Genomic DNA, 26,155 nt, shown 5'->3' on the forward strand with positions numbered 1-26,155 from the left:
AAAGTGGTTGCAGGAGGTGAGCTGGCTTCAAACAAATGATGAACGCACAGAGATGTGGTGCACAATGTGCCGTGAAAATCCCACTTTAGCGGACAAAAACAGTGCTTTTTATATGGACGCAAACGCGTGTTGCAACTTCTTATCTGGTGCGCGTCTTTTATATTGAGAGCGAATGCGCACCTGCGGACCACTTATGTGCACCCGTGTAAATAACATAATGTTCGGGTGTGTTGTTGGTTTTCCCTCGATTTCTGAGTCAACAAGCATCTTTGTTACTGGGACCAGTAATTTTAAGAAAGGCCCCCATTAGAACCCATGAGAAATGCAAGAAATGCATTATTATTATTCCAGAAATAAACAGTTAAACATTTTTCTGGAGTTACGATTTCATTTCAGTAGGTAAATAGTGTAAAACATATTTGCTTATATAGGAAATATCTGTTACACAGAGTGGTGATAGCATGACACGTTCAAGGTAACAGTGAATGAGCAACAACTGGACTTAAATACATAAATAGCCCTTTTTGAACTACAAGTCATAGTCATACATTTCATTCACACCCAAATGCATTGGGGACAATCGAAGGTTCAGTATCTTGCCCTTTGACGTGTGGACTGATAGCATTGGGGACTGAAGCACTGATTAGTACGCATAGCCACAGCTGCCCAACATAAATGATTCCATGTTGGTTAAAGACCAAACCAATCAGCTGCATATACACTGCAAAAACTCAAAATCTTATCAAGTATATTTGTCTTGTTTCTAGTCAAAATTTCTCATCACACTTAAAATACGAGAAATCAGCTACAGAGTAACATTTCAGTGAGATATAGGAACTTGTGAAAAAGTCTTGAAAACATATTGTTTTATTTTATTGTTTTATTTTTTGTACCTTTTAACATTTCACAAAGTAAACTTGTTTTGTATTATGAACACATGTTTTTGTTGGCTGGTTAGAGTTGCATGGATCGCAGATTTATCCGTTTTTTGTGAATATAAGCTGCTGACTGGTGAGGAGAATTTTCAGCTTGGTACGTTAGTGTTCATCAGTTAATCATAAAACATATTTAGTGCTTATAACAAATATATTATGCTAAATAAAGACAGATTTTTCCACAATGTATATGATAGTAAGAGTTAGTAAACCTCTATTAAAGTCTCCCTCTGCAGTCTGTTGTTTCTTAGATTCAGCATTGAAACTGAATTTAAAACAAAACATAGATGACATTCTGTCGCCTCATCAACCACCAAGATCTCACTGCCTACAGACATTCAGTAACTCTCATTGGATAATGTTAATAAATATCTTTCACTAAATATGAATGTTTTCTACCTGTCCTTGTTTAAATTATGAAAGAAGTTATTATGCCTGAGAATCTCTAGAATGTCGAATACTTTCCACTAAACAGTTGTCTTCTACTTTGGTTAGTTTTTTTAACAACCATTTAAAAAACATATTTTGCTTTAGTTTTATTTTTTACTGCAATTCCTGTAGAGTAGCTTTTATAGTGTTAATTCAGTATGTGCTACAAAATAAAAGCCTTTCCTTTACATTAGGTTTGTGGGCATTTTATTTTGAATTGTTCCAATCATGGCACTTCAAAGGAACAGCGCATCACAGGAACAGCCTGTGATGTCACAGTGCACATTCCACTGGAAAAACCTATAAATAGAGGAGACGTTCAACCAACTTCAGTGGATCTCGGATGGCAGAAACACAAAGCAACCTGGTTGTTAAAACAAAGACAAGGCAGATGCAGAGAAACGCAGACGCAAACGCTGACGCATCTAGAATGGCAGAAGCAAAAACAGCCGCACAACCAAATACTGAAAAGTCTCCTGTGGCACAACCACCAAAGGAAACGGTTGTGAAACCAAAGAAACAACAAAAGCAAAAACAGAAAAGAGTGGCTGAAGAACCAAGAAGACCAATTACTCGGGCATATGCCCGGGCTCTTCTTGAAGCTCAAAACAGCATGGGTTATGGAGCAAACCCGAAAAATGAAGAAGTGCAAAAAAACACTGAAGCCACTCCTGAAAAAGAAAAGGCTGAATCCCTCCCCATTTCAAATGCAAAGGAGGACATGGAGAGAGAGGGAAATAGGAAGAACCACAGCAGACCAAACCCTGTACCTAACGGAGGGACTTGGCAATATCAACCCAATCCCACATTTAGACCCCCGTTGAATCCCTGGCACGAGATTGCTGCTCTCAGACACCAACTGGAAGCCTCCCAATACCATCAAAACAACCTTTACTGTAAAATGGTAGGTGCAAACAAGAGGGCCTCTTATCACCAGCTTGAGGTGAACAAACTTCGTGAAGAAATTCACGAGAACAAGCGAAATTATGAGGAAACGATTAAAGACCTCATAGAGCAGCTGGAAGAGGCTTCTAGTAATAAGCCCTATGACATCAGTGAGACAGACACTCTCGCAAATGACAATGAAGCTATTGTCATATTGGATGAGGTGATTGCTACCCTGCAGGACCAAATCAGCCACCCTACCACAGAGCAGTGTGTGGAGTCTGCCACTCCAACCACAGAGGCTTCACACACTGACTCTGTAGGACTGAAGTCCTCTAAGGAGGCTGAATTTGAGCTCAAATGTAGGATTCAGCAAGAGCAGATTGAGATGCTCCAGAAACAGCTCCTAGCAGCTCAAAATCAGCTTGAAGAGCAGGCCGTTAAACATAGGCAGGAGCAGGAGACACTCAACCTGGAAATCAGTGACCTGAAATCCCAGCTCTGCCCCAACAAGGCCCTTCATGATTTGAAGAGAGAATCTCCTGAGCGAGAGCTGAAAGAGGCCAAAGATTGCTCACTTAAAATCCCACAGCAGCACAAAGAACAAAATTCCACTGCTGCAAATGAAATGCATAAATGTGAGCCTCTGAAAGAAAACGAGACTGAAGAACAGGAGAAGATGGAAAAAGAGGACTCACTGCCATCCACTGCAATGTCTCTGCAGGAGCCTCAGAAAGAAAAAGACACCACAGAACAACAGAAGATGGAAAAAGAAGAGTCAGCTGCATTTTCTGCACAGGGATCTTTGCAAAGTCTACGAGACAAACAGAAAATGCTCAATGTCAAGGTGGCTGAACTCGAGAATGAAGTTAAGAGCCTGCCAGAAATTCTGCCAAGTAAGAAGAAGAAGAAGAAGAAGCGGAACTGTGTGCGTCCCCAATTTCACATAATTGGTGTCAACATCAAGTCCTAAAAATCATATTTATATACAACTAAATTGTCAGTGAACATTTGAACCCCTCTCGGTCGAGACAGAAGGCCACCCCTTCCTGAGCCCGGTTCTGTCAGAGGTTTCTTCCCATTAAGAGGGAGTTTTTCCTCTCCACTGTCGCCAAGTGCTTGCTCATAGGGGATTTGGGGGCTTTTTTTTTTTAACACCAACCACTGGTAAGTTCACTGACATCAAATTTAAGACTCAGCAAATATGGAAATGGATCATTCGTCATCAAGTGAGGAATCATCCATTTAAAACATGTTTGCTGAGTCATATTTAGTTGTATATAAATATGATTTCTGTCACACTCAGGCCAATCACAGACTAATTTGGACAATTGGTAAAAAATAAATAAATTGAAAAAATTGAAAAACAGTAGTTGTGTCATTGTTTCGTGTAGATTTCAAATAACATGCCATTTTATGTCAACATATTTCTGTTACATTTGTAGTGCTCGTGGTTTTATATTCTTATGATCCTGTTTGTTTGATGAGTATATCCTTCTGCCTTACTTCACATATTTACTGCTGCTTGGCTAGCTTTAGTCATGCTAGCATCAGCACGGGTAGAAACAGATACACATCAGAGACATCACATGTAGCTTGTGTTTATGTTCAGAGTGACATCTGATTTAAAAGCAGGCAGCAAAGCACTGAGCAGCATATCAGTCAGCACAGAAAACAAATGCCATAAATGTCATCAATTAGGCTGGAATAATTTGTTGTTTGTCTTCTATTGTAAGTGCTTTACATTTCAGCATGACATCCTGTATGTGTCCTACACTGAGGACACTTGAAACTGGTCATTTTCTTAGAATGGAACTAAAGATAAAAACAAAACAAAACAAAACTTTCATAAGAAACCTTTATTCTGCAGTAAGGGACATTAAAAACCTAATAATGTTATCATTAAAAATATTAAAATGTGAAGTAAATGGTAAATGGTAAATGGCCTGTATTTATATAGCGCTTTACTAGTCCCTAAGGACCCCAAAGCGCTTTACACATCCAGTCATCCACACATTCACACACTGGTGATGGCAAGCTACATTGTAGCCACAGCCACCCTGGGGTGCACTGAAAGAGAAGTAATCATAATTTTTGCACAAAATCAAAATAATCTGTTTATGACCCAGCAGTCTTAGCTAATTATAGGCCAATCTCCAACCTTCCTTTCATATCAAAAATCCTTGAAAGAGTAGTTGTCACACAGCTAACAGATCATCTGCAGAGGAATGGCTTATTTGAAGAGTTTCAGTCAGGTTTCAGAGCTCATCACAGCACAGAAACAGCTTTAGTGAAGGTTACAAATGATCTTCTTATGGCCTCTGACAGTGGACTCATCTCTGTGCTTGTCCTGCTAGACCTCAGTGCAGCATTCCATACTGTCGACCATAATATCCTATTAAAGCGATTAGAACATGCTGTAGGTATTACAGGTACTGTGCTGCAGTGGTTTGAATCATATCTATCTAATAGACTCCAATTTGTACATGTAAATGGAGAGTCCTCTTCACACACTGAGGTTAATTATGGAGTTCCACAGGGTTCAGTGCTAGGACCAATTCTGTTTACATTATACATGCTTCCCCTAGGCAGTATCGTTAGAAGACATAGCATACATTTTCACTGCTATGCAGATGACACCCAGCTCTATCTGTCCATGAAGCCAGATAACACACACCAATTAGTTAAACTGCAGGAATGTCTTAAAGACATAAAGACCTGGATGGCCGCTAACTTTCTGCTTCTTAATTCAGATAAAACTGAGGTTATTGTACTCGGCCCTGAAAATCTTAGAAATATGGTATCTAACCAGATTCTTACTCTGGATGGCATTACCTTGGCCTCCAGTAATGCTGTGAGGAACCTTGGAGTCATTTTTGACCAGGACATGTCCTTCAACGCACATATTAAACAAATATGTAAGACTGCGTTCTTCCATTTGCGCAACATCTCTAAAATTAGAAATATCTGTCTCAGAGTGACGCTGAAAAACTAGTTCATGCATTTATTACTTCCAGGCTGGACTACTGTAATTCATTATTATCAGGATGTCCAAAAAACTCGCTGAAAAGCCTTCAGCTAATCCAAAAGGCTGCAGCAAGAGTACTGACAGGGACTAGAAAGAGAGAGCAGATTTCTCCTGTTTTGGCTTCCCTTCATTGGCTTCCTGTTAAATCCAGAATTGAATTCAAAATCCTGCTCCTCACATACAAGGTCTTAAATAATCAGGCCCCATCTTATCTTAATGACCTTGTAGTACCATATCACCCTATTAGAGCACTTCACTCTCGCTCTGCAGGCCTACTTGTTGTTCCTAGAGCAGGGCTCGCAAAATCGCTAGCCCGACGTCCCGGGGCTAGCGATTTTTCCAGTCGGGCTACCAAAATCTATCTCAGCCCTGCCCGTCGGGCTATCATAGGAAGGAAAAATATATGTCAATGCTTTTGCATTCTTTCGGAAATGTAGTTGGGTAATTATGTCATTGGCATCGGTGAGCCACTGTCAATATGTGACATATTGAAATCGCGTTTGAATTTGCGCTTGTTTTTTCCTTCACTTTGCAATCGCACGAACTGTGCATAGAGAGCAACAGTACTGATTGGTGAGTGACGATAATTTGCGCACCAATTCCTCTGACATCGTCTTATCAATCGTTAGCTTACTATGCAAACATGACAAGTGAAATCTCCCACAGCAAGCTTAAACATGTGAGAGGTTGATCGCGCAGAGAATCGCTGACAACGTGAGTGCGTGTGTAAAAGCAGCAGGATATATATTTTAGTTCAGCCAAATAAGACAGGTCAGGGTGAAGAAGTGACAGCCAAAGAAAAGCTTACCACAAAACGGAAAAGAACAAAAAGAAAGTGCAGCTTTATGGTTTCATGGACAAAAGAATTTCTGTGGCTGCAATATGACAAGCTAAATAACCAGGGGTGCACATAAGTGGTCCGCAGGTGCGCATTCGCTATCAAAATAAAAAACGCGCACAAGATAAGAAGTTGCAACGCGTGTTTGCGTACATAAGATTGTCTGGAGGAGGACAGACATTTGTTTAGAACTCTTAAAGATGTCGAAGAAGCAAGCTCCTTTAAGCAATTACTTTGGTGTTCCTCCACCTCCAAAGAAATGTCAGAAGGAGTCCGAACCACAAAAGAAGCGCGTATTCTCGGAAAAGTGGTTGCAGGAGGTGAGCTGGCTTCAAACAAATGATGAACGCACAGAGATGTGGTGCACAATGTGCCGTGAAAATCCCACTTTAGCGGACAAAAACAGTGCTTTTTATATGGACGCAAACGCGTGTTGCAACTTCTTATCTGGTGCGCGTCTTTTATATTGAGAGCGAATGCGCACCTGTGGACCACTTATGTGCACCCGTGTAAATAACATAATGTTCGGGTGTGTTGTTGGTTTTCCCTCGATTTCTGAGTCAACAAGCATCTTTGTTACTGGGACCAGTAATTTTAAGAAAGGCCCCCATTAGAACCCATGAGAAATGCAAGAAATGCATTATTATTATTCCAGAAATAAACAGTTAAACATTTTTCTGGAGTTACGATTTCATTTCAGTAGGTAAATAGTGTAAAACATATTTGCTTATATAGGAAATATCTGTTACACAGAGTGGTGATAGCATGACACGTTCAAGGTAACAGTGAATGAGCAACAACTGGACTTAAATACATAAATAGCCCTTTTTGAACTACAAGTCATAGTCATACATTTCATTCACACCCAAATGCATTGGGGACAATCGAAGGTTCAGTATCTTGCCCTTTGACGTGTGGACTGATAGCATTGGGGACTGAAGCACTGATTAGTACGCATAGCCACAGCTGCCCAACATAAATGATTCCATGTTGGTTAAAGACCAAACCAATCAGCTGCATATACACTGCAAAAACTCAAAATCTTATCAAGTATATTTGTCTTGTTTCTAGTCAAAATTTCTCATCACACTTAAAATACGAGAAATCAGCTACAGAGTAACATTTCAGTGAGATATAGGAACTTGTGAAAAAGTCTTGAAAACATATTGTTTTATTTTATTGCTTTATTTTTTGTACCTTTTAACATTTCACAAAGTAAACTTGTTTTGTATTATGAACACATGTTTTTGTTGGCTGGTTAGAGTTGCATGGATCGCAGATTTATCCGTTTTTTGTGAATATAAGCTGCTGACTGGTGAGGAGAATTTTCAGCTTGGTACGTTAGTGTTCATCAGTTAATCACAAAACATATTTAGTGCTTATAACAAATATATTATGCTAAATAAAGACAGATTTTTCCACAATGTATATGATAGTAAGAGTTAGTAAACCTCTATTAAAGTCTCCCTCTGCAGTCTGTTGTTTCTTAGATTCAGCATTGAAACTGAATTTAAAACAAAACATAGATGACATTCTGTCGCCTCATCAACCACCAAGATCTCACTGCCTACAGACATTCAGTAACTCTCATTGGATAATGTTAATAAATATCTTTCACTAAATATGAATGTTTTCTACCTGTCCTTGTTTAAATTATGAAAGAAGTTATTATGCCTGAGAATCTCTAGAATGTCGAATACTTTCCACTAAACAGTTGTCTTCTACTTTGGTTAGTTTTTTTAACAACCATTTAAAAAACATATTTTGCTTTAGTTTTATTTTTTACTGCAATTCCTGTAGAGTAGCTTTTATAGTGTTAATTCAGTATGTGCTACAAAATAAAAGCCTTTCCTTTACATTAGGTTTGTGGGCATTTTATTTTGAATTGTTCCAATCATGGCACTTCAAAGGAACAGCGCATCACAGGAACAGCCTGTGATGTCACAGTGCACATTCCACTGGAAAAACCTATAAATAGAGGAGACGTTCAACCAACTTCAGTGGATCTCGGATGGCAGAAACACAAAGCAACCTGGTTGTTAAAACAAAGACAAGGCAGATGCAGAGAAACGCAGACGCAAACGCTGACGCATCTAGAATGGCAGAAGCAAAAACAGCCGCACAACCAAATACTGAAAAGTCTCCTGTGGCACAACCACCAAAGGAAACGGTTGTGAAACCAAAGAAACAACAAAAGCAAAAACAGAAAAGAGTGGCTGAAGAACCAAGAAGACCAATTACTCGGGCATATGCCCGGGCTCTTCTTGAAGCTCAAAACAGCATGGGTTATGGAGCAAACCCGAAAAATGAAGAAGTGCAAAAAAACACTGAAGCCACTCCTGAAAAAGAAAAGGCTGAATCCCTCCCCATTTCAAATGCAAAGGAGGACATGGAGAGAGAGGGAAATAGGAAGAACCACAGCAGACCAAACCCTGTACCTAACGGAGGGACTTGGCAATATCAACCCAATCCCACATTTAGACCCCCGTTGAATCCCTGGCACGAGATTGCTGCTCTCAGACACCAACTGGAAGCCTCCCAATACCATCAAAACAACCTTTACTGTAAAATGGTAGGTGCAAACAAGAGGGCCTCTTATCACCAGCTTGAGGTGAACAAACTTCGTGAAGAAATTCACGAGAACAAGCGAAATTATGAGGAAACGATTAAAGACCTCATAGAGCAGCTGGAAGAGGCTTCTAGTAATAAGCCCTATGACATCAGTGAGACAGACACTCTCGCAAATGACAATGAAGCTATTGTCATATTGGATGAGGTGATTGCTACCCTGCAGGACCAAATCAGCCACCCTACCACAGAGCAGTGTGTGGAGTCTGCCACTCCAACCACAGAGGCTTCACACACTGACTCTGTAGGACTGAAGTCCTCTAAGGAGGCTGAATTTGAGCTCAAATGTAGGATTCAGCAAGAGCAGATTGAGATGCTCCAGAAACAGCTCCTAGCAGCTCAAAATCAGCTTGAAGAGCAGGCTGTTAAACATAGGCAGGAGCAGGAGACACTCAACCTGGAAATCAGTGACCTGAAATCCCAGCTCTGCCCCAACAAGGCCCTTCATGATTTGAAGAGAGAATCTCCTGAGCGAGAGCTGAAAGAGGCCAAAGATTGCTCACTTAAAATCCCACAGCAGCACAAAGAACAAAATTCCACTGCTGCAAATGAAATGCATAAATGTGAGCCTCTGAAAGAAAACGAGACTGAAGAACAGGAGAAGATGGAAAAAGAGGACTCACTGCCATCCACTGCAATGTCTCTGCAGGAGCCTCAGAAAGAAAAAGACACCACAGAACAACAGAAGATGGAAAAAGAAGAGTCAGCTGCATTTTCTGCACAGGGATCTTTGCAAAGTCTACGAGACAAACAGAAAATGCTCAATGTCAAGGTGGCTGAACTCGAGAATGAAGTTAAGAGCCTGCCAGAAATTCCGCCAAGTAAGAAGAAGAAGAAGAAGAAGAAGCGGAACTGTGTGCGTCCCCAATTTCACATAATTGGTGTCAACATCAAGTCCTAAAAATCATATTTATATACAACTAAATTGTCAGTGAACATTTGAACCCCTCTCGGTCGAGACAGAAGGCCACCCCTTCCTGAGCCCGGTTCTGTCAGAGGTTTCTTCCCATTAAGAGGGAGTTTTTCCTCTCCACTGTCGCCAAGTGCTTGCTCATAGGGGATTTGGGGGCTTTTTTTTTTTTAACACCAACCACTGGTAAGTTCACTGACATCAAATTTAAGACTCAGCAAATATGGAAATGGATCATTCGTCATCAAGTGAGGAATCATCCATTTAAAACATGTTTGCTGAGTCATATTTAGTTGTATATAAATATGATTTCTGTCACACTCAGGCCAATCACAGACTAATTTGGACAATTGGTAAAAAATAAATAAATTGAAAAAATTGAAAAACAGTAGTTGTGTCATTGTTTCGTGTAGATTTCAAATAACATGCCATTTTATGTCAACGTATTTCTGTTACATTTGTAGTGCTCGTGGTTTTATATTCTTATGATCCTGTTTGTTTGATGAGTATATCCTTCTGCCTTACTTCACATATTTACTGCTGCTTGGCTAGCTTTAGTCATGCTAGCATCAGCACGGGTAGAAACAGATACACATCAGAGACATCACATGTAGCTTGTGTTTATGTTCAGAGTGACATCTGATTTAAAAGCAGGCAGCAAAGCACTGAGCAGCATATCAGTCAGCACAGAAAACAAATGCCATAAATGTCATCAATTAGGCTGGAATAATTTGTTGTTTGTCTTCTATTGTAAGTGCTTTACATTTCAGCATGACATCCTGTATGTGTCCTACACTGAGGACACTTGAAACTGGTCATTTTCTTAGAATGGAGCTAAAGATTAAAAACAAAACAAAACAAAACTTTCAGACGAAATCTTTATTCTGCAGTAAGGGACATTAAAAACCTAATAATGTTATCATTAAAAATATTAAAATGTGAAGTAAATGGTAAATGGCCTGTATTTATATAGCGCTTTACTAGTCCCTAAGGACCCCAAAGCGCTTTACACATCCAGTCATCCACACATTCACACACACTGGTGATGGCAAGCTACATTGTAGCCACAGCCACCCTGGGGTGCACTGACAGAGAAGTAATCATAATTTTTGCACAAAATCAAAATAATCTGTTTATGCAATACCAGGTGCTGTAACCTTTTCCACTCTGTTATGCTCAGTTGCTGCATCTTCATGTAAGACACGTTTGTTTGTGTGATCTTTAAAGCTGTTCTGCTAAAAAAGTTATGCAATCTAGGATTTTGAATGCTGATTGCTTCAAGCTGCAGCAAAATGTATGTTTGATACATTCAGTCATGAGTATTTTATACTGTTATTATTCCTGTTAAGAGTATCTGGAATATACACTTCTTACAGTGGCCATGTTACACAGTACCCTGCTCAAATGTAGGTAATGTTAGACATGAGTCTCCTGGAATTAGTCCTCAGTACTGTTAAAGTTGAGTTACTGACCCGTTGCTGTGTCAATAAAAGTGCAAAAAAGAAGAGTGCTTCTGGTGTCTTGCTTTAAGATAAAGTCCCATATTTTTTGTAGCTTTTTGAACAGATGGTGTCTTATTCTCAGCACTTTTTTCTAATTATTGTTCTCAGAGTTGAGATTTAATTCTTATATTTAACTCAGTCAAGAAAGAAACAATTCAGTCTCTTTCCTTGCAGTAAGTCAAATTTTCTTCATTTAAGCATAAATTTTAGACAGTTTTGTCTAGTTAAAAGGCATAGATTCATTTGCTAGTTTTAACAATTCTAGTCAAGCAACTTTTGCTCACCCCACTGGCAGATTTTTTTCTTCTTCTCAAAACAAGAAACTTTTGTCAGATTTAAGAATATTTGGCTTGTTTCAAGTATAACTGTTTATGCAGTGTACCCCAGTTCTACCTGTGCTTAATTTCTACATAAAGCATGTCGTTGTCTCTTACCAGTGTCCGATACTGTACAGACATGGCAGAAGTTGTGTTTGCTTGTCTGTAAACTTGGAGGATGAGGCTTGTTGTTGTCAGGGTGGCGATGGGGAGTCTGTGGCCCACAGCAAAGTACACAACGCCATTTGGGTTGTCGCTCTCTACTAAGGTGATGTTGGCAAAACGGGTGGTCTCATTAATGGTAGCTCCAGCACCCACTTGATAAATCTCCACTAGGAACCATGCCTGGTATTCTGGTTCCTACAGTAGAACAGATTAGCACATTTCAAGACTAGAAATAAAGGAAAAGTGCTATAACATCTACAAGTGTCTACATCCACTGCCTGCCTTACATCATCATTCACAACCTCCAGAGTGAGAGTGCAAATTATCTCGCCTCTCCTACAGGTCGCTGTTCCTGAGGTCCGAACAAGCTGTGTAGTTAGGTTGACTCCATTATTGACAAGAGTTAGCGATGTCTTGTCGAAGGTCGCTCTCCAGAAGACCTGCAGATCCTCAAAAGCTCTGAGCGGAAGGAGAAATGGCATAAGGAAAAAACACATTGATAATGGTACCATTAAAAGGAGATGTGTTTTTATCAACGCCACTTGTTAAGCAGAAATGAGAAAGAAGGTGTGTTTCATTACCTGTTTTCCTGTCTCTGCAGAGAGAGCAGAGCAGTTCTATTCTCTGAATCTTCATCCAAAACCTTTCCCATCAGAGAATTAAGGCTAAATCCTACAATGCCGTTATGGAAGTCACTCCCTGGTGTGAAAGGAAAGAAACAGAGAAAACAAAACAATCAAAATAGAGGAATACACATTACATAGTTATTAGAACGTATACCATAAAGCCTCTTTCATGCATTTACCAAGAATAGTGATTTTGGCAAAAGCTCCAAATCCCTGGAGAGAAGTGTTTGTGATCTGTGCTCCTCCCTCTGGATCACTGAGGTAAACATAGAATACTTCCTGTCCCTCAGGCTCTGAGTCATCCAGGATGAAGAGGATAACCTCTGTCTCATTCTCACCAGCCTGCAGAGACACTATAGGGGACACCAAGCGGAAGTCCTGCTCTTCCTTTGCAAGGTTCCCAACAGGTTTTAGATTGATGGGTAGCTGAGTTGTACTTCCATCTAAAAGAAAAAAAAACAACAAAAGTTAGAGAAAATTTTTACACATTACACTAAATAACACAATACACTGTCCCACAATATCGATCTAAAAGACATGCAGCACACACACCTCCATAGGCTTGGACTCGAACCCGCACAGCCCCATCAAAACCAGCAGACCTGCGCACCCTCAGAACCACGCTGCGCGCCTGCTGGGTTTCCTCATCCATGTCCTCTTGTACCTGGATCAGATCAGGTCCAATACTCAGTATTCCACCAGTTGCATCACTAGCCAGGATGGTGACGGTGGCGGCACTGTGCTGAGGGTTAAGGCGAGGAGAGGTATGTGCCCACGCTAAGTCCTGATTAAGAACTTGAACATCTGTCAGGTTTACATGGAAGTACTCATCAGGTTCGGAAAGGGAGTCATCAAGCACTGAAAGGCTTAATGAAGCATTGGTTTGGTGAGGTGAGTTGAAGACTAAACGGCCATCTGGTACAGCCAGAAAGTCCTCTCCTGCTGTTGCGCTCCCTGCTGTTGTTCTAAATGACAGGTAGGTGGTATTGCTACGAGAACCGTAAAGTTTCTGAATATAAAGTGTAATAGTCTGGATGTCTTCTGCAATAACAATCTGGCGGGAATCAGGGGAAAACTGGTAGATCCCCAGTGGCTCCACCTCTGCCACTGTAAAACCTGACCTGTGCAGGGAGAGGAATTAGAGTGAAGTCACATGTGAAATTCAATGAGTAAGTAGCAGTCCAATATTCAGTGTACCAACTACCTGAACTTGACAGCATCAGCTCCAGCAGAGCTGGAGGCAGCAGCGGTGAGGTGTATAGCATAAGAAGCTGGATCCAATGAATCGGCAACTGCTGTTAGCGATATGGCTTTACTCCTTTCTCCATGGGCCAGGGTTAGTGAACCTAAATATAAAGAAGGATCTCACTATCAACTGTTAGAAGAGGACGTGCAGCGTTTAGTGCGTAGAAACACTACACCTTGAAAATTTTAGTGAAAAAAATACTACACAACTTAAGTCTTTCAGAGCTCAATCCTTGTCTTTTTCTCACTGTTTTACCTGAGTTTGGGATGATAGCTCCGGCTTTAAAGCCAGGCAGAGTCTCTCCTAAAGGATACCCAGCCTTCCATTGCACCCTGATGTCTCCAAACAGCCCTTTTCGTGTCACATTTGCCACACAAATCCCTGTTTCCACGCTTGAAACCTGCAGAGCCAGTGAAGCAAAGCCAACCTACAGAACATAAATTACAGAGGACAGTTAATAATGGTGTTACTTTGGTGCCCTCACATAAAGTAGAAGGGTTATATTTAATGGTTATGTGTAAGATGTCATGTAAATTTAATATCTAACGACACAAGGTTCAGATACTTCTATTAAAAACAGATAAATGTACACAAAGTAATCAATGACTCATCAATGCCTCACTTTGAAAGTTTTTCTTCAAATTTTAAATGATCTGAAAACCTATGTGGAGAGGAGTCAGATGAATACAGTGCTAAATATCAAGGTTTGTCATCAAATGACTAGTAAAATGATATTTATTAATCAATTTTTGTCAATATCTGTGTAAATTACTCTACCCTGACTCAGAAAAAACTGACACATAATTCCATATTTATAATGGAAAGAAATACCTGCAAACGCACACAGTGAGCATATCTCCAGGAGTGTCTTTCTCTGATAACTGGCAACAGTTTCTGTCTAACAGGTAAGCCATTTAAATATAGAAAAAAAATTACAATTCACCTCTGAGTTAGCAGCTTCTTCAGGTACAATCACTGTAGCAACTCTGACCTCGTGAAGAAGGCGTGGCAAAGAGCCAAGGACGACACTGACAAGTCTAACATCAGTGAGCTCTGCAGTGATGCTTGCACCCACTGACAAAAATGCCTACGGTGGGAAGAAACAGGTGAAATAAACAAGGGATTCAAGATATTATAAACTATTCTATTGTAGAAGGTGTGTTCACTTTGTGTACGGGTAATTCTCTATACACCAGTCACTAAACATGCTTTTTCTCACCTGGCTGCTGATGGGTAGAGAAATAGCACTGAAGCTCTGTCCCTCTTTTAAGAGCAGTCGTCCTTCAGCTTTTCCACCCAGTATCTCTGTTATGTCCATCACTTCATCTATCCCACCTGTGATCCTGTAGCCTACACTAGCATTGCCAAATAGCCCAGCAAGCCGTGTCACATTTATAACCATAGCTCTGCTGACCTCTGACCCCGAGCCTGTGACTACTATAAACTGCTGCTTGGAGTTCAAAGAAAAAACCCCATGAGGCTCATCGTTAGCAGGCACCCTGTGGGAGAGAGAGGAATAGTAATTTTAAGGTCATTCAGTCTTTGATTTTTCTACTACCATTTCTAACTGATCAAATAACAAACCTGATGCGAGCTCTGATCAGATTCGGGTTGGCATCCAGAGTACCCCCACCCTCCACAAATGTGAGCTGAAGAATGTAGAGCTCCTCTAGCTCTGGCACTGTATCAGGCATCAGCTTAAGGACGATTTCTGCTTCTCTTTGGCCTTCCCGAATCATCACTGAGCCAGTTAAGGCTAGAAAGTCACCTGCAGTATCTGAGTCACTCTGTATTCGCCAGTGCACCTGAGGATACGATATGGTTGTGTTTACAAAAGTAAAAGTATTATATTTTTCGTTTAAGCAGGATATTATTAGTAAACAGTAAATGTATATTTAAGATATGACCATACCGTGATGTTACCCATGACACCCTCTCTACGCATAATCAGATAGGAAATGTTCAATGGGCCCTCTGCTTCTGTGGATTCATTGTAGACACGCTCTCGAAGCGCATCCTCAGTAAACTGGACGATACCATTGGGATCACCAAACTTCTCTATCTGACAGACAAAAACATTAGGAGAAAAGGAATGATTGCGGTGCCGAGCTTAATTCCAGTACAACTTGCCTTCAGCGAAAAAAGTGCTCTGAAAGAGAAACTGTGCGCAATAATATGAGCGAACTGATTAATGATGGCGAAATCAAGTTTGCGGTCATTACATGGTGAAATACCTTCAGTGTTATGGAACTAGCCTGAGGATCAACATCCATCTCTCCAGACAGACTATTGAGCTCTATAACAAATGTCTCTTCCACCTCTACTTCCCCATGAGGGAGAATCCGCAGCTCTATGGTGTGCGTGCTTTTCTCTCCATCCTTGAAGAACAGGGACCCGTTCACAGGTCCTCTAATGTCAGTATTGATGAGGGGAAGAGCCTCTCTACTGTTAGGGCCAAGGATTATCCAAGCAACCTGTGAAAAGAGAGGGCTAGTTTGAACTGTATGATGTCACCATGGAAACCAACGTGCTCTAGCAGTAAGCTGCAATGATGTGATTTATTTTTATAGCATTGTTCCTCATACCGTTGCATTGCCCACAAGGCCGCCTGATCTCTCTAAAACCAGACTGAGTTTCAGAGTGGAGTTAGGATTGGCCACGGTGATTAGGCTTTCATTGAGGAAACGGACAACCCCGCTTGGAGAGTCGCTCTTACCGATGGTTACCCTCACAATATTTTGGTAGCCTAGAACGGCACCCTCTGTAGCTCCAACCAGCACAACCTCAAATACCTCTGCATATTCACTGGGGGAGGAGATTTACAGTAGTTGTAGAATGAAATAATGTCTTTTTTGTTAACTGTGTGTTTTCATCTAGGTGTGTATCTGTGTGTGGAATAAATATACTGTATACTTTAAGGTAAACTTGTAGATATTTTTTTAGTTATTCTTCTCACCTGTCCAGATCATCTATGATAGTGACATTAATGTAGCTGGTATTCTGTCCATGTACAAATGTCACTGAGCCATTATACAGGATATAGTCGACATCAGGTGCTGCGGTCAAGCTTCTAGAAAAAAACTGAGCAGAGACTGGCCCGTATGTGCCCAGTCTTCTCACCACTGGGATCAACAAGGTGCCAACATCCTCTTCAACTGGAAGCAAGAAAGGCATGATAAAAAAGGATTATTTATACTGAAATAAACTTATAATTAAGTCAAACAGTTTGTAGCAAATTGTGCAACTTCAGCATTTTACAAGACAAAAAACTGCTTGCTTTTGTTACCTGTAATGTTAACATAGTCCTGCCTGAACTCCAGGATACCTTCAACATTATCATTCTGTAGTATGATGACAGCCAGAGAAGAGATGCTGCCTACGGCTGGAGGCTGGTCCAGTTGTAGACCTGACTCTCTCACAGTGTAGTCAACATCGCTGGCCACAAGAGGGAGACACAGAACAACTAGTTGCCTATGAACTCTTTCATATCAGCAGATATTTTAGGTCACTGGTATGCATGGATTTTTTTCTATTTGCATCCTTGCAATCAGCAATATCTATGGAATAACAGCACCGTCTCAACAAGATTATAAATCTAATGCACCTTCTTAACCTTTCTTACCTGATATTGTCTAGTGCCACTGCAGTGATGTTAACAAAAAACACCTCAGGCCCCTCTGGAAGACTGTCATCCAGGATATGCAAGGCCACTTGTTGCAACTTCTGGCCAGGGGTGAGTAGCAGCTGCCCTGAAGCTGGAGCAAAGTCCAGTCCACTGAGTGCTGTGCTACTTGATGACTCATAGGTCACCAACACACTGCCCTCATTGCCAAAGGAGCGAATGATACTCACATTAACCTGAAGAAAAGAAATTAAATTATATTGCTGTGGGTTATGAAACTACACCAGATGATATATCATGTACCAGGGTATTTTTTTATGACTTTACCATTCCTTCCTTCTCAGTTGTATTGATCTGGTTCTGGGTGAAAGAGAAAAGGCCATATGGGTTGTCGCTTGCTGCCATAATAATTCTGGCATGCCCGGCCGTGGGACTTATGTCCAGTCCTGCAGTAGCAGAGGTCAGTGTAAGCTGATACTCACGGCGCGTCTCAGGAAGTTCATCATCCAAGACCTAACATCAGAAAAGATGTGACTGTGATAATTTTATGGAAATCCCTTGTCATCACATTATTATGCTGCTTTTTGTCCTCAAATAAACAGATAGAGACAATGCCACAATTTTCCAATGAACACTGCTCAATACCTTAATAGTAATGGTAGCAGTAGACTGTCCATCTCTCATAGTCACAGTGCCAAAGATTGCTTCAAACTCAGAAACTGCAGCTGGAGTGATATTCCAGTACACCTGTACTTCTCCAAACACACCTGGCCCTCGCACAAGGCTGGAAGAAGGAAACACATTGCATGACAAGTTTTCCAATTGAGAGCTCTTGTTTGTCTTCACAGGTTGAATCAGGACAATTATCTCACCTGACTCTGGCACTCCCATTGTAATTCCCCTGAGGTTCTCCAATGAGGATGCTCCTAGAGGACTCTGCTATCCCAATAATCCCCAGGGCAGCTTTGTCACCCCTGATAGTGATGGTGGCCATACCTATAGAGGACTAGATCGATGATTACTGAATTCAAAATGTGCACCTGCATTTTGACATTTTATTTTCGCATACTAACCATTTAAGGGGTCTATGACAGCACCACTATCTGCAGGAAACAGCTGTACAATGAAACGCTCTTCTCCTTCCACTACAGTGTCAGCAAGGGCTCTGATCACAAATGACTTCATAGATTCAGTCTGAAACGTAAAGGAGAATTAAAGAAGAAACTTACTACTACTTACAGATTGAGACTACAAACTGGTGGATACTTGAAGTCGCCTTTTTTCTACTGTACCTCATTGAAGACGAGAATTCCATTTAAAGGTGAGAGGTCCCCTGCAGCGCGGACTTCCAGCTGCCACACCAGTGTCACTGCACCCACACCTGCCATACTGCGCAGCACTGTTAGTGTTGCCACAGCAGATGGATCATCCACAAACTCTGGTTCACTGACGGCAACCTTGGAGAGGATTAGGCAAGATGATTATTCATGTCGTTTACTCTACACTGAATAGAACAATAACCGTCAGTTTTAAGTTTGAAATTGATGCCGACAGAGATGTTTTAGTTTCACCTCTCGTTTCTGAAATCCAAATTGTCCGAGTGGCGAGTCATTTGATGGAATATTTACAGTCGCTGAGGTCACTTTTCCGAGTCGAGCACCACCAATCACACGCAGCAAATTCACCGTGAAGGTCTCCAAAGGCTCCACCTGTTCATCGTCTATGATGGTGATAGCAATTGTGGCTTCTCTCTAGAAATAGTTGAGTAGCCTCATATAGTGACTTCATGTGATATTTATTGTGAATTAATTTCAACACGGGACCAATATTAACTCACTTCCCCATCCTGAAAGGTGATGTTTCCAGAAAGGGGGTTGAAGTCATTAAGATCAGCAGTGACTGGTTGAGCTTCCCAGTAGACAAGAAGTCTTCCAACTGTACCGGCGAGTCGCAACACTGATAGTAGGAGAACATTGTCTGGTGGTGGTATCTCATAGGCCAGGATGACACTTCCAGCTATATCCTAGACAAGAAATTCAGAAGAAATTTTCAATGACTAAGAAATTTTGAAATAAACATCTTTAAGGATGTTACTGTTTATTATTAATTTAGATTTTTTTGATGTTTCACAGTTGTATTACTTACTTATTTCTTTATCACAAGCTTTTTAAAAAAGCCTTCTATGTATCAAATTGGAGGTTTCCCAACAACCTCAATAATTCAGTGTCAAGCTCACCTCTCTGTAATGTCCTATGCTCACCTCACCTCAGAAACATTGAACTGGAGAATCCCTCGGGGATCATCATTCTCCGGGATCGTGATCTCTGCTACCTCCATACCAGGTCTCTTCACACTGGGCTGCCCTGCTCCAACTGACTCACTAACGAGCTCCACCTTAGTGATATTTACCAGGAAACTCTCTGCCAGCTCTGGGATATCATCCTTAGAAAAACAAATGCATACATGAAAACACAAAATAATAGAAAACCGTTATTCAAATTCACAATGATTTTTATAAATCTTAAGATGTGAAAACAACAGTAACCTCAAACTGTGCAAATTTAATACAAATTTAAATAAGGAAGGCTAAGAGAAGCGATAGTTTAATGAGGATTATTGGTTGTTTATACCCTGATTGAACAGGACACAACAAGCAAAACAATTTAAAGTCTAGTGTTTAAATAGAACCAGGTCTGTCCTCTGTTGATCTTCAGTGTGAATGGTTGTTATTGCAGAATTAGTAAGATAAAGAATCTGATTTAATATTTTCACCTATTTAAGTAAGCATGCTCACAGTTTTTTTTTCCGTATAATAACAATATTTTGGTCCTATTTGCTACCAAATGTGGACAGAAGCTAAACTATATCATCAGCACATCCTTACCGGTAGGATTGTAACAGTAACAAGGGCCACGGTAGCACCATTTATCATGATGATGGTGTCATCTCTGGAAACGTAGTCTTGTCCTGCGGTGGCTTGGTTGGAGGGGGGGTTGTATAGAGCTGGCCTGGTTGTGTAATAGATTGCCACCTCACCTGAGGAGCCCTGCTCCCTCACAATGGAGAGAGTCACATTGGTTGGAATCCCTGCAGGTTGAAAAGAAATTGCGTTGTGGTAAATAAGTCAGTAATAAAACACAACAGAAATAATTACAAATCCATTCTATATACTGTATAAATGTATAGAAGACCTGTAGGTTAAGAATATTTCTTTTACTTTTACTCTACGATTCAGGCTTCCCTGGCATGGCTGGAAATCGCAGCAAATCTCTTTTACGGTAAATCTCAGTGTGATTACTGTAAACTGACCACAAAAGTAAAAATTTGGTATTCTGTGATTTTTCAAGAAAGTCTCAAACACAGCAAGCTAAATTAACAGAAGCTGCGACTGAGGAATGTATTTAAATAAGTTAACAATAATTTATCTAAAATGAATTACACTACATCAAACCTCTTTCACTGAGATCCAATAAAAACCCACATTTACTGACTGAGCCTCGTTCAATAATCCACCCATCCATTTATTTTCACAGAAATTCTTACTCTGTGGTTCTTGTGTTAGTGTAAACTGGGAGTCGAGATGCCATCCAATCACTCCATAGGGAGAACCATTTGGTAAGATGGTGAGTTGAGCTTGAGCCCGTCGCTGGTCAATGACTGCAGCCTGTCGTAGGTCTTGAAGTCCCACAGTGGTGACATCACGGAGGGTGATTGTGACATACTCCTGTAACTCTGGGACACCATCTGCTCTAACAGCCAGTGATATGATAGCTACTGTTTGGCCCTCTGAAAAAGTAACCTGTGATAGAAAATAACGTTTTACATTAAATGACATTAAATTCATAACATGTTGTCAGTACATCATGTGTCTTATGTATAACAGAGGAAGTGTTGCTCACCACTCCTGAAGTTGGATAAATGTCTGCCAAACTGCCATTGGCAGCCCAGTGAACAGTGAGTCTGCCAAAACTCCCTCTTCTTCTCTCCACACTTAGAGAAATTTGATTATCTTGCTCCAACTCCTCCAACTCCATAGACAGAGAGTTCTGTAGAGATGCAATAACAAATACTTCTAGATTGCAATAAAACACATTTTATGTATTCAGTATATTGCAAATAAATAATTTGAGACAATAACACGATAGACATGTTAAGCAAATGCACAAGCCATCTAATATCAAAAGGTTTATCCTCCTACCTGAGCAAAGCCGATGACTCCATAGGCATCATCGTTGGTTGGGACAATTACTTTCACCTGACCACCAAATCCAATCTCAGCTCCACCTTTTGGATTCTTCAGCCTGACCAGGAACTGCTCCTGCACCTCAGGGATGTCATCATCTAAGATGTTCACGGCTATCTCCAGCTCACTATCACCTGGCGCAAAGTGCAACTCCCCAAAACTGAATGTGAGAAAGTAAAGGAAACACAACAAGCATTTCAGAACTCTCTTTGATGATATGTTTCTTTTTTTCTGAACAAAAACTGCTGTGTCTTCACCTTGTATAATAAAATGTACAACTTCACACAATCTGAATACCTGGGTATGAAATCAGATTGATTGGAGACCGAAGTGAATTCATAAACAGTGGAGCTATTGTCCTCGGAAGAAGCCAAGAGGATCTTTGTGATATTGAAGTATGGAACCATGAGAGAGGAGAAGCTAATGGCTGGAGGGGCCCTGAGGATGATGGTGAACAGCTTTACATCAGGCCTCCAGGAGTACAGCGTTGAACCATTTCTACCAGCTAGCAGAGCATAAGCTGTGAAAAAGAGAAAAGTATTTAAGGTGTTTGAATGCCACATAGAACACAGTTTTTCAAACCTCAGACTTTAAGTGAGTTTACATCATTATTGAAAAAACTGTGTACAGTACAGTATACAGTCACATGAAAAATGAAACTTTCACAGTACTGTGGAGAAGTACACACCATGATTCAGTAGTTTGTGGAGCTACCTTTAGCAGCAAAAACTTGAAGTAATCATTTTCTGCATGACTTTATCAGTCTTGTATCCTTGCGGAGGAATCTTGGCTTACTATTCTTTACAACATTGCTTCAGTTCATTGAGGTTTGTGGGCATTTATTTATGGACAGTATCTCAAACATGGCACTGTGCATTATGGCCAATTTGGTCTTGTTTATCCAAAGGACATTGTTCTAGAAGTCTTGTGGTTTGCTCAGAGGCAACTGAACAAACCACAATGGTGCCATATTCTTTTCAAAGAGAGGAGGCTTTCTCCTGGCAACCCCTCCGGGCAAGCTAATTGGACTGTCATGAACGTTAACATTTAACAAGCTAACTGCGGCCCTTAGAGTCTGACATGTAGCTCTTAGTTTTTTTGCAATTTCTCTGAGGTCTTTTTGCTGAGACATCCACTCCTGGGAAGATTTTGGCATTGTGTTAACATGCATCTGAATGCTAAAATGCTAAAGACAAAACCTGCGCTTTCATGCTAGCTAATGGTCAATTGATTAATTGCATGTGATTAGCATCACACTTACTGCTTCCATATGAATTTAGAGGGTAGATAGCAGTCAGTATCTAGTCTCTTAACTCCTATGGAAGCAGTAAGTGTGTAGTTATTATTTCAAAAGACTTCATACATACAAAATAACTTAGTGTCAAAGTTTATAGATTTACATTGACAGTCAGCTGATGATTTGCATCTTTTGCTGGTATATGGATGCCTTCTCTCCCTGTGCTGCAGCACACCTTTAGTTTTTGCTCATTGTGTGGGCTCTCTTCAGAGTCTGAGTTTCAAAAAATGAAATGCATAATTAACTAAGATGAGATTTTGAGCCAGTCCATCAAGGCTAAGTCAGGCATCTTCACCTTAAAAAGGGTTAATTGTTTCTTTGTGTGTTGCTGTATTTTTAGTATCATTATCCTAGTGAATGAGGAACTGTCATCCTATGAGTACTGTCCAACACACGACTGTTCTCCAGCTATTAACAGACAACACTGTATCATCACACGGCAGTTTGTGACAGTTGTGCTTACCGATTCCAGAAGGATCAGTGAAGGAATGAATAGATGTGAGGCCAGGGTGAGGAATAGACTGATGGAGTTGTGGTGAAGCCTGCTCTGAGCTCCATTGTAACACCTCACAGGATGGAAACGGACCTGAAAAAATACAGGCACATGAAAACAAATACAGACTTAAGTTATTTCACACTAGAATAGCATGTTTGTGTAAAAAGAAACCACTGGCCTCGGTGACACACCCAGGACTGACAAATTACAAACTCTGGGCCAATGTGTGGCTCTGCTCCGCTCCACACTAAGGCATTCCCCATAAACCCACAAGGGGTCTGAACCAAAAACACTCTGCGCTTTTTTTAGACTCTGAAGGATTATGTCTCGTCAAAATATACAGAGCATAGTATAAATACATGGCCTAGTCGACATGGTAAATTTTGCAAACTTAACTGAGACAACAGAACAATGTAATAGATACAAATATTTCTGTTTTCCTTCTGGAGTATCAGCAGTTTGTTTGTACTAAGCTAACCAAGATCTAACCGCTGCCCAATACACACAAACACTACAACCAGAAAAAATGGCATCTCATTGCTTCAAAAACCAAACCATCATTTTGGCATACTGCAGATTACACGCACTTGATTAAATGTGGTAAATATGCAATCTCTGCGCCAGTGTTTTAGGAATTTATGTGTATTTCATTCCAATTCTGCTTAATTTTTCTGGTCACCTATCTTCAAATATGGATATACCTGAATTTAAATTCAAAATAAAACTTGCACCATTCACACATTTCATGCCAAACCAAGAAAGATCACCTTCAACAGCAACCAACAGAAGAATTTCCTCAGTTCTTCTGTTGATTTTCTCCACCTGACTTGCTCTGCCAGAAAGCGGGAGAGGCTGTGGATTCTGAAATCTGCCACTGGTCCACCGAAGCAGGAAGCAGCTCGCATTCTGTCTGTCTATGCACACCAGCAAGTAGGGAGTGTCTGCACGAGTTAACGTAGTTGCACTGAGGATGTCCTGTTTGAAGTCAAGAGTCTGGTGAAGCGTAAAAGAGCCTCCAGTCCAAATGAAAATCTGCAGCATCAAGGAGATGAAAGTAATTTCAGTCATAAAAGGTTCTGAATACCTTACACGAGGAGCATCTGCATATTTGTAATAATTTTGACATTAAAGTAAATAATTAAGTCTGTTTCAGTGGTCATCGTCACCTGGCTTGACGCTATCAGATAATCTCTGCCTTCAGTGGAGAAGTGTTTCACATCCAGGGCTTCAACACCCAAGACTTGTTCCTAAAGAAATCAAATTATGCAGAAATAATGCAAGAAGTGTTATAGTAATGTAAGAAAACTTGATAGAAATGTTGTATTATTATTGGGTTCAGAATTACCAATGTGATATTGAGATCCTTCTGCAATTTAAAGATGCTGAGGTTGGCAGCAGGGGAGAAAGGAAGGCCACTATGTGTAATGCCTATGTAGGTAGAACCATTTATTGCAAACCCAACACATCTGCCTGGGTCCTGAATCGTAACAGACTGTAACAACAAAAAGACAAAGAGATTTTTAAGCTAACAATGGAGGTGCTGCTTAATTGTACCAGGACCACCACGCTGTTTTAGATACAGTGCTGCTAACATACCTCTACTGGCACGAAAACACCCTGCCATCGATACAAAGTGGCCAAGGTGTGAGAGGATCCGACAGTGGGCCTCATATCTAGCCTCACAGCCAGCAAGGAAGGTCCCTCAGGAAGTGAGCACCAAGCAGAGGTTGGACTGTCTTCAAAGGTCTGATACACGCCTATGACTGGCACGTAACCCCCTTAAAGAAAAGAGAAAGAAGGAATCATAAAAAAATAACAAACAATGGAACAAAATAAAGGAGCCAGAATAGAAAAGAGAGGAATTTAAGAGACTTTGGTAGGTTGCGGTGGCTTAAAATTTAAACTTTTATTGGTCTGACCTGAGGCAACAGCTGTGCCAGACTGAATCTCCCATTCCACACTGACTGCTGACTCCAAACCATTACTGCGAGACACAGTGAGGAAGACCGCTCTGCCACCTTCCTCTGCAACAATTTCAGTGCTAGTTCTGTACAGATAACACAAAATGAAGAGGACTAGGTATATAAAAGAGTGTCTGAGCACACTCAGAAACATCTTTTCAAAGTTTATGATGGTTTTAATGCATCTGTGCTCAGACCTGTTGAGAGAAGGTCCAATTCGAAACAGGCCAGAAGGAGCTAAGTTCTCCAGGACGGTGATGAGAGTTTGGAGCTGGTCACCGAGCCTTGCACCTCCTGTTGGGCTTGACAGGGTCACTCTGAAGGTTTCATTCCCTTCAGGTTCAGCATCAAGCATTACGCTAATCTCCAGCATCTGAAACAGCACAAATGTGAGTCATCATTAATCAGAAAACGCACACCACACAATTCTGAAATGATAAATTGATAATTATTGTGATTACAGATGACTACTATAAGGTGCAATTTTAAGGCTTGGAATGGAAAATAAAAGGAAAACTGACACACGTGTATGGATGTTTTCTAACGCATCAGTTTGTATGCTGTAAAAATCTCATTTTGTTCACCTTAAATCTGACTCCATCCTCCAGGACCACAAACCCGTGTGTAGGTATCAAATCGCCCTCCGCTTGGGTGCCGTTGGCATCAGTGATGGTAAACTGAACAGATACGGTGCCAAATGTGCCTTCCTCTGGGTTTCGAACCACATATAGGTTGGCCACACTCTCACTCAGCCCTGACAGAGAGGTGGGCTCTCTCAACAGGAAATGCTTGGTGGTGTTAAATGAAATTACACCATGTCCATCATCACTGGCCAGTATAGTTACAGTTGCTATAAGAAAAGAAACAAGTAGTATTATATTGATCAAATCTGGCACACAGGCACATCTTAGAGCCTCGAAGATTCTTATCTATCGGACATGATGATGTCATCATGTTACCAAGCCACCTACTATTGACTGGAGGGCGGAAGTGAAAAAGATCAGCGCAAAATCACAGACAGACAGTA

General features: G+C 40.8%; 1 protein-coding gene across 1 annotated transcript in view; it reads right to left on the reverse strand.

Moving 5' to 3' along the window:
• adgrv1 (adhesion G protein-coupled receptor V1) overlaps positions 1-26,155 on the reverse strand; it is a 141,532-nt gene that overhangs the window by 73,070 nt on the left and 42,307 nt on the right. Inside the window, 37 exon segments of the mRNA XM_040019073.1 lie at positions 11,590-11,832; positions 11,925-12,096; positions 12,219-12,336; positions 12,443-12,706; positions 12,816-13,384; positions 13,468-13,609; positions 13,765-13,936; positions 14,453-14,596; positions 14,729-15,008; positions 15,094-15,314; positions 15,422-15,571; positions 15,744-15,983; positions 16,095-16,314; positions 16,466-16,664; positions 16,796-16,944; positions 17,132-17,367; positions 17,459-17,644; positions 17,777-17,915; positions 18,004-18,127; positions 18,205-18,325; positions 18,424-18,588; positions 18,703-18,882; positions 18,969-19,154; positions 19,397-19,573; positions 20,016-20,218; positions 20,675-20,930; positions 21,031-21,177; positions 21,330-21,534; positions 21,672-21,894; positions 23,135-23,257; positions 23,935-24,199; positions 24,334-24,414; positions 24,513-24,659; positions 24,764-24,945; positions 25,087-25,214; positions 25,326-25,501; positions 25,713-25,978. Coding sequence (XP_039875007.1) covers positions 11,590-11,832; positions 11,925-12,096; positions 12,219-12,336; positions 12,443-12,706; positions 12,816-13,384; positions 13,468-13,609; positions 13,765-13,936; positions 14,453-14,596; positions 14,729-15,008; positions 15,094-15,314; positions 15,422-15,571; positions 15,744-15,983; positions 16,095-16,314; positions 16,466-16,664; positions 16,796-16,944; positions 17,132-17,367; positions 17,459-17,644; positions 17,777-17,915; positions 18,004-18,127; positions 18,205-18,325; positions 18,424-18,588; positions 18,703-18,882; positions 18,969-19,154; positions 19,397-19,573; positions 20,016-20,218; positions 20,675-20,930; positions 21,031-21,177; positions 21,330-21,534; positions 21,672-21,894; positions 23,135-23,257; positions 23,935-24,199; positions 24,334-24,414; positions 24,513-24,659; positions 24,764-24,945; positions 25,087-25,214; positions 25,326-25,501; positions 25,713-25,978 — 7,199 coding nt within the window.

The sequence above is a fragment of the Simochromis diagramma genome, unplaced genomic scaffold (genome assembly GCF_900408965.1).
Source record: "Simochromis diagramma unplaced genomic scaffold, fSimDia1.1 OVJJ01000822.1, whole genome shotgun sequence".
Classification (NCBI taxonomy): Eukaryota; Metazoa; Chordata; class Actinopteri; order Cichliformes; family Cichlidae; genus Simochromis; species Simochromis diagramma.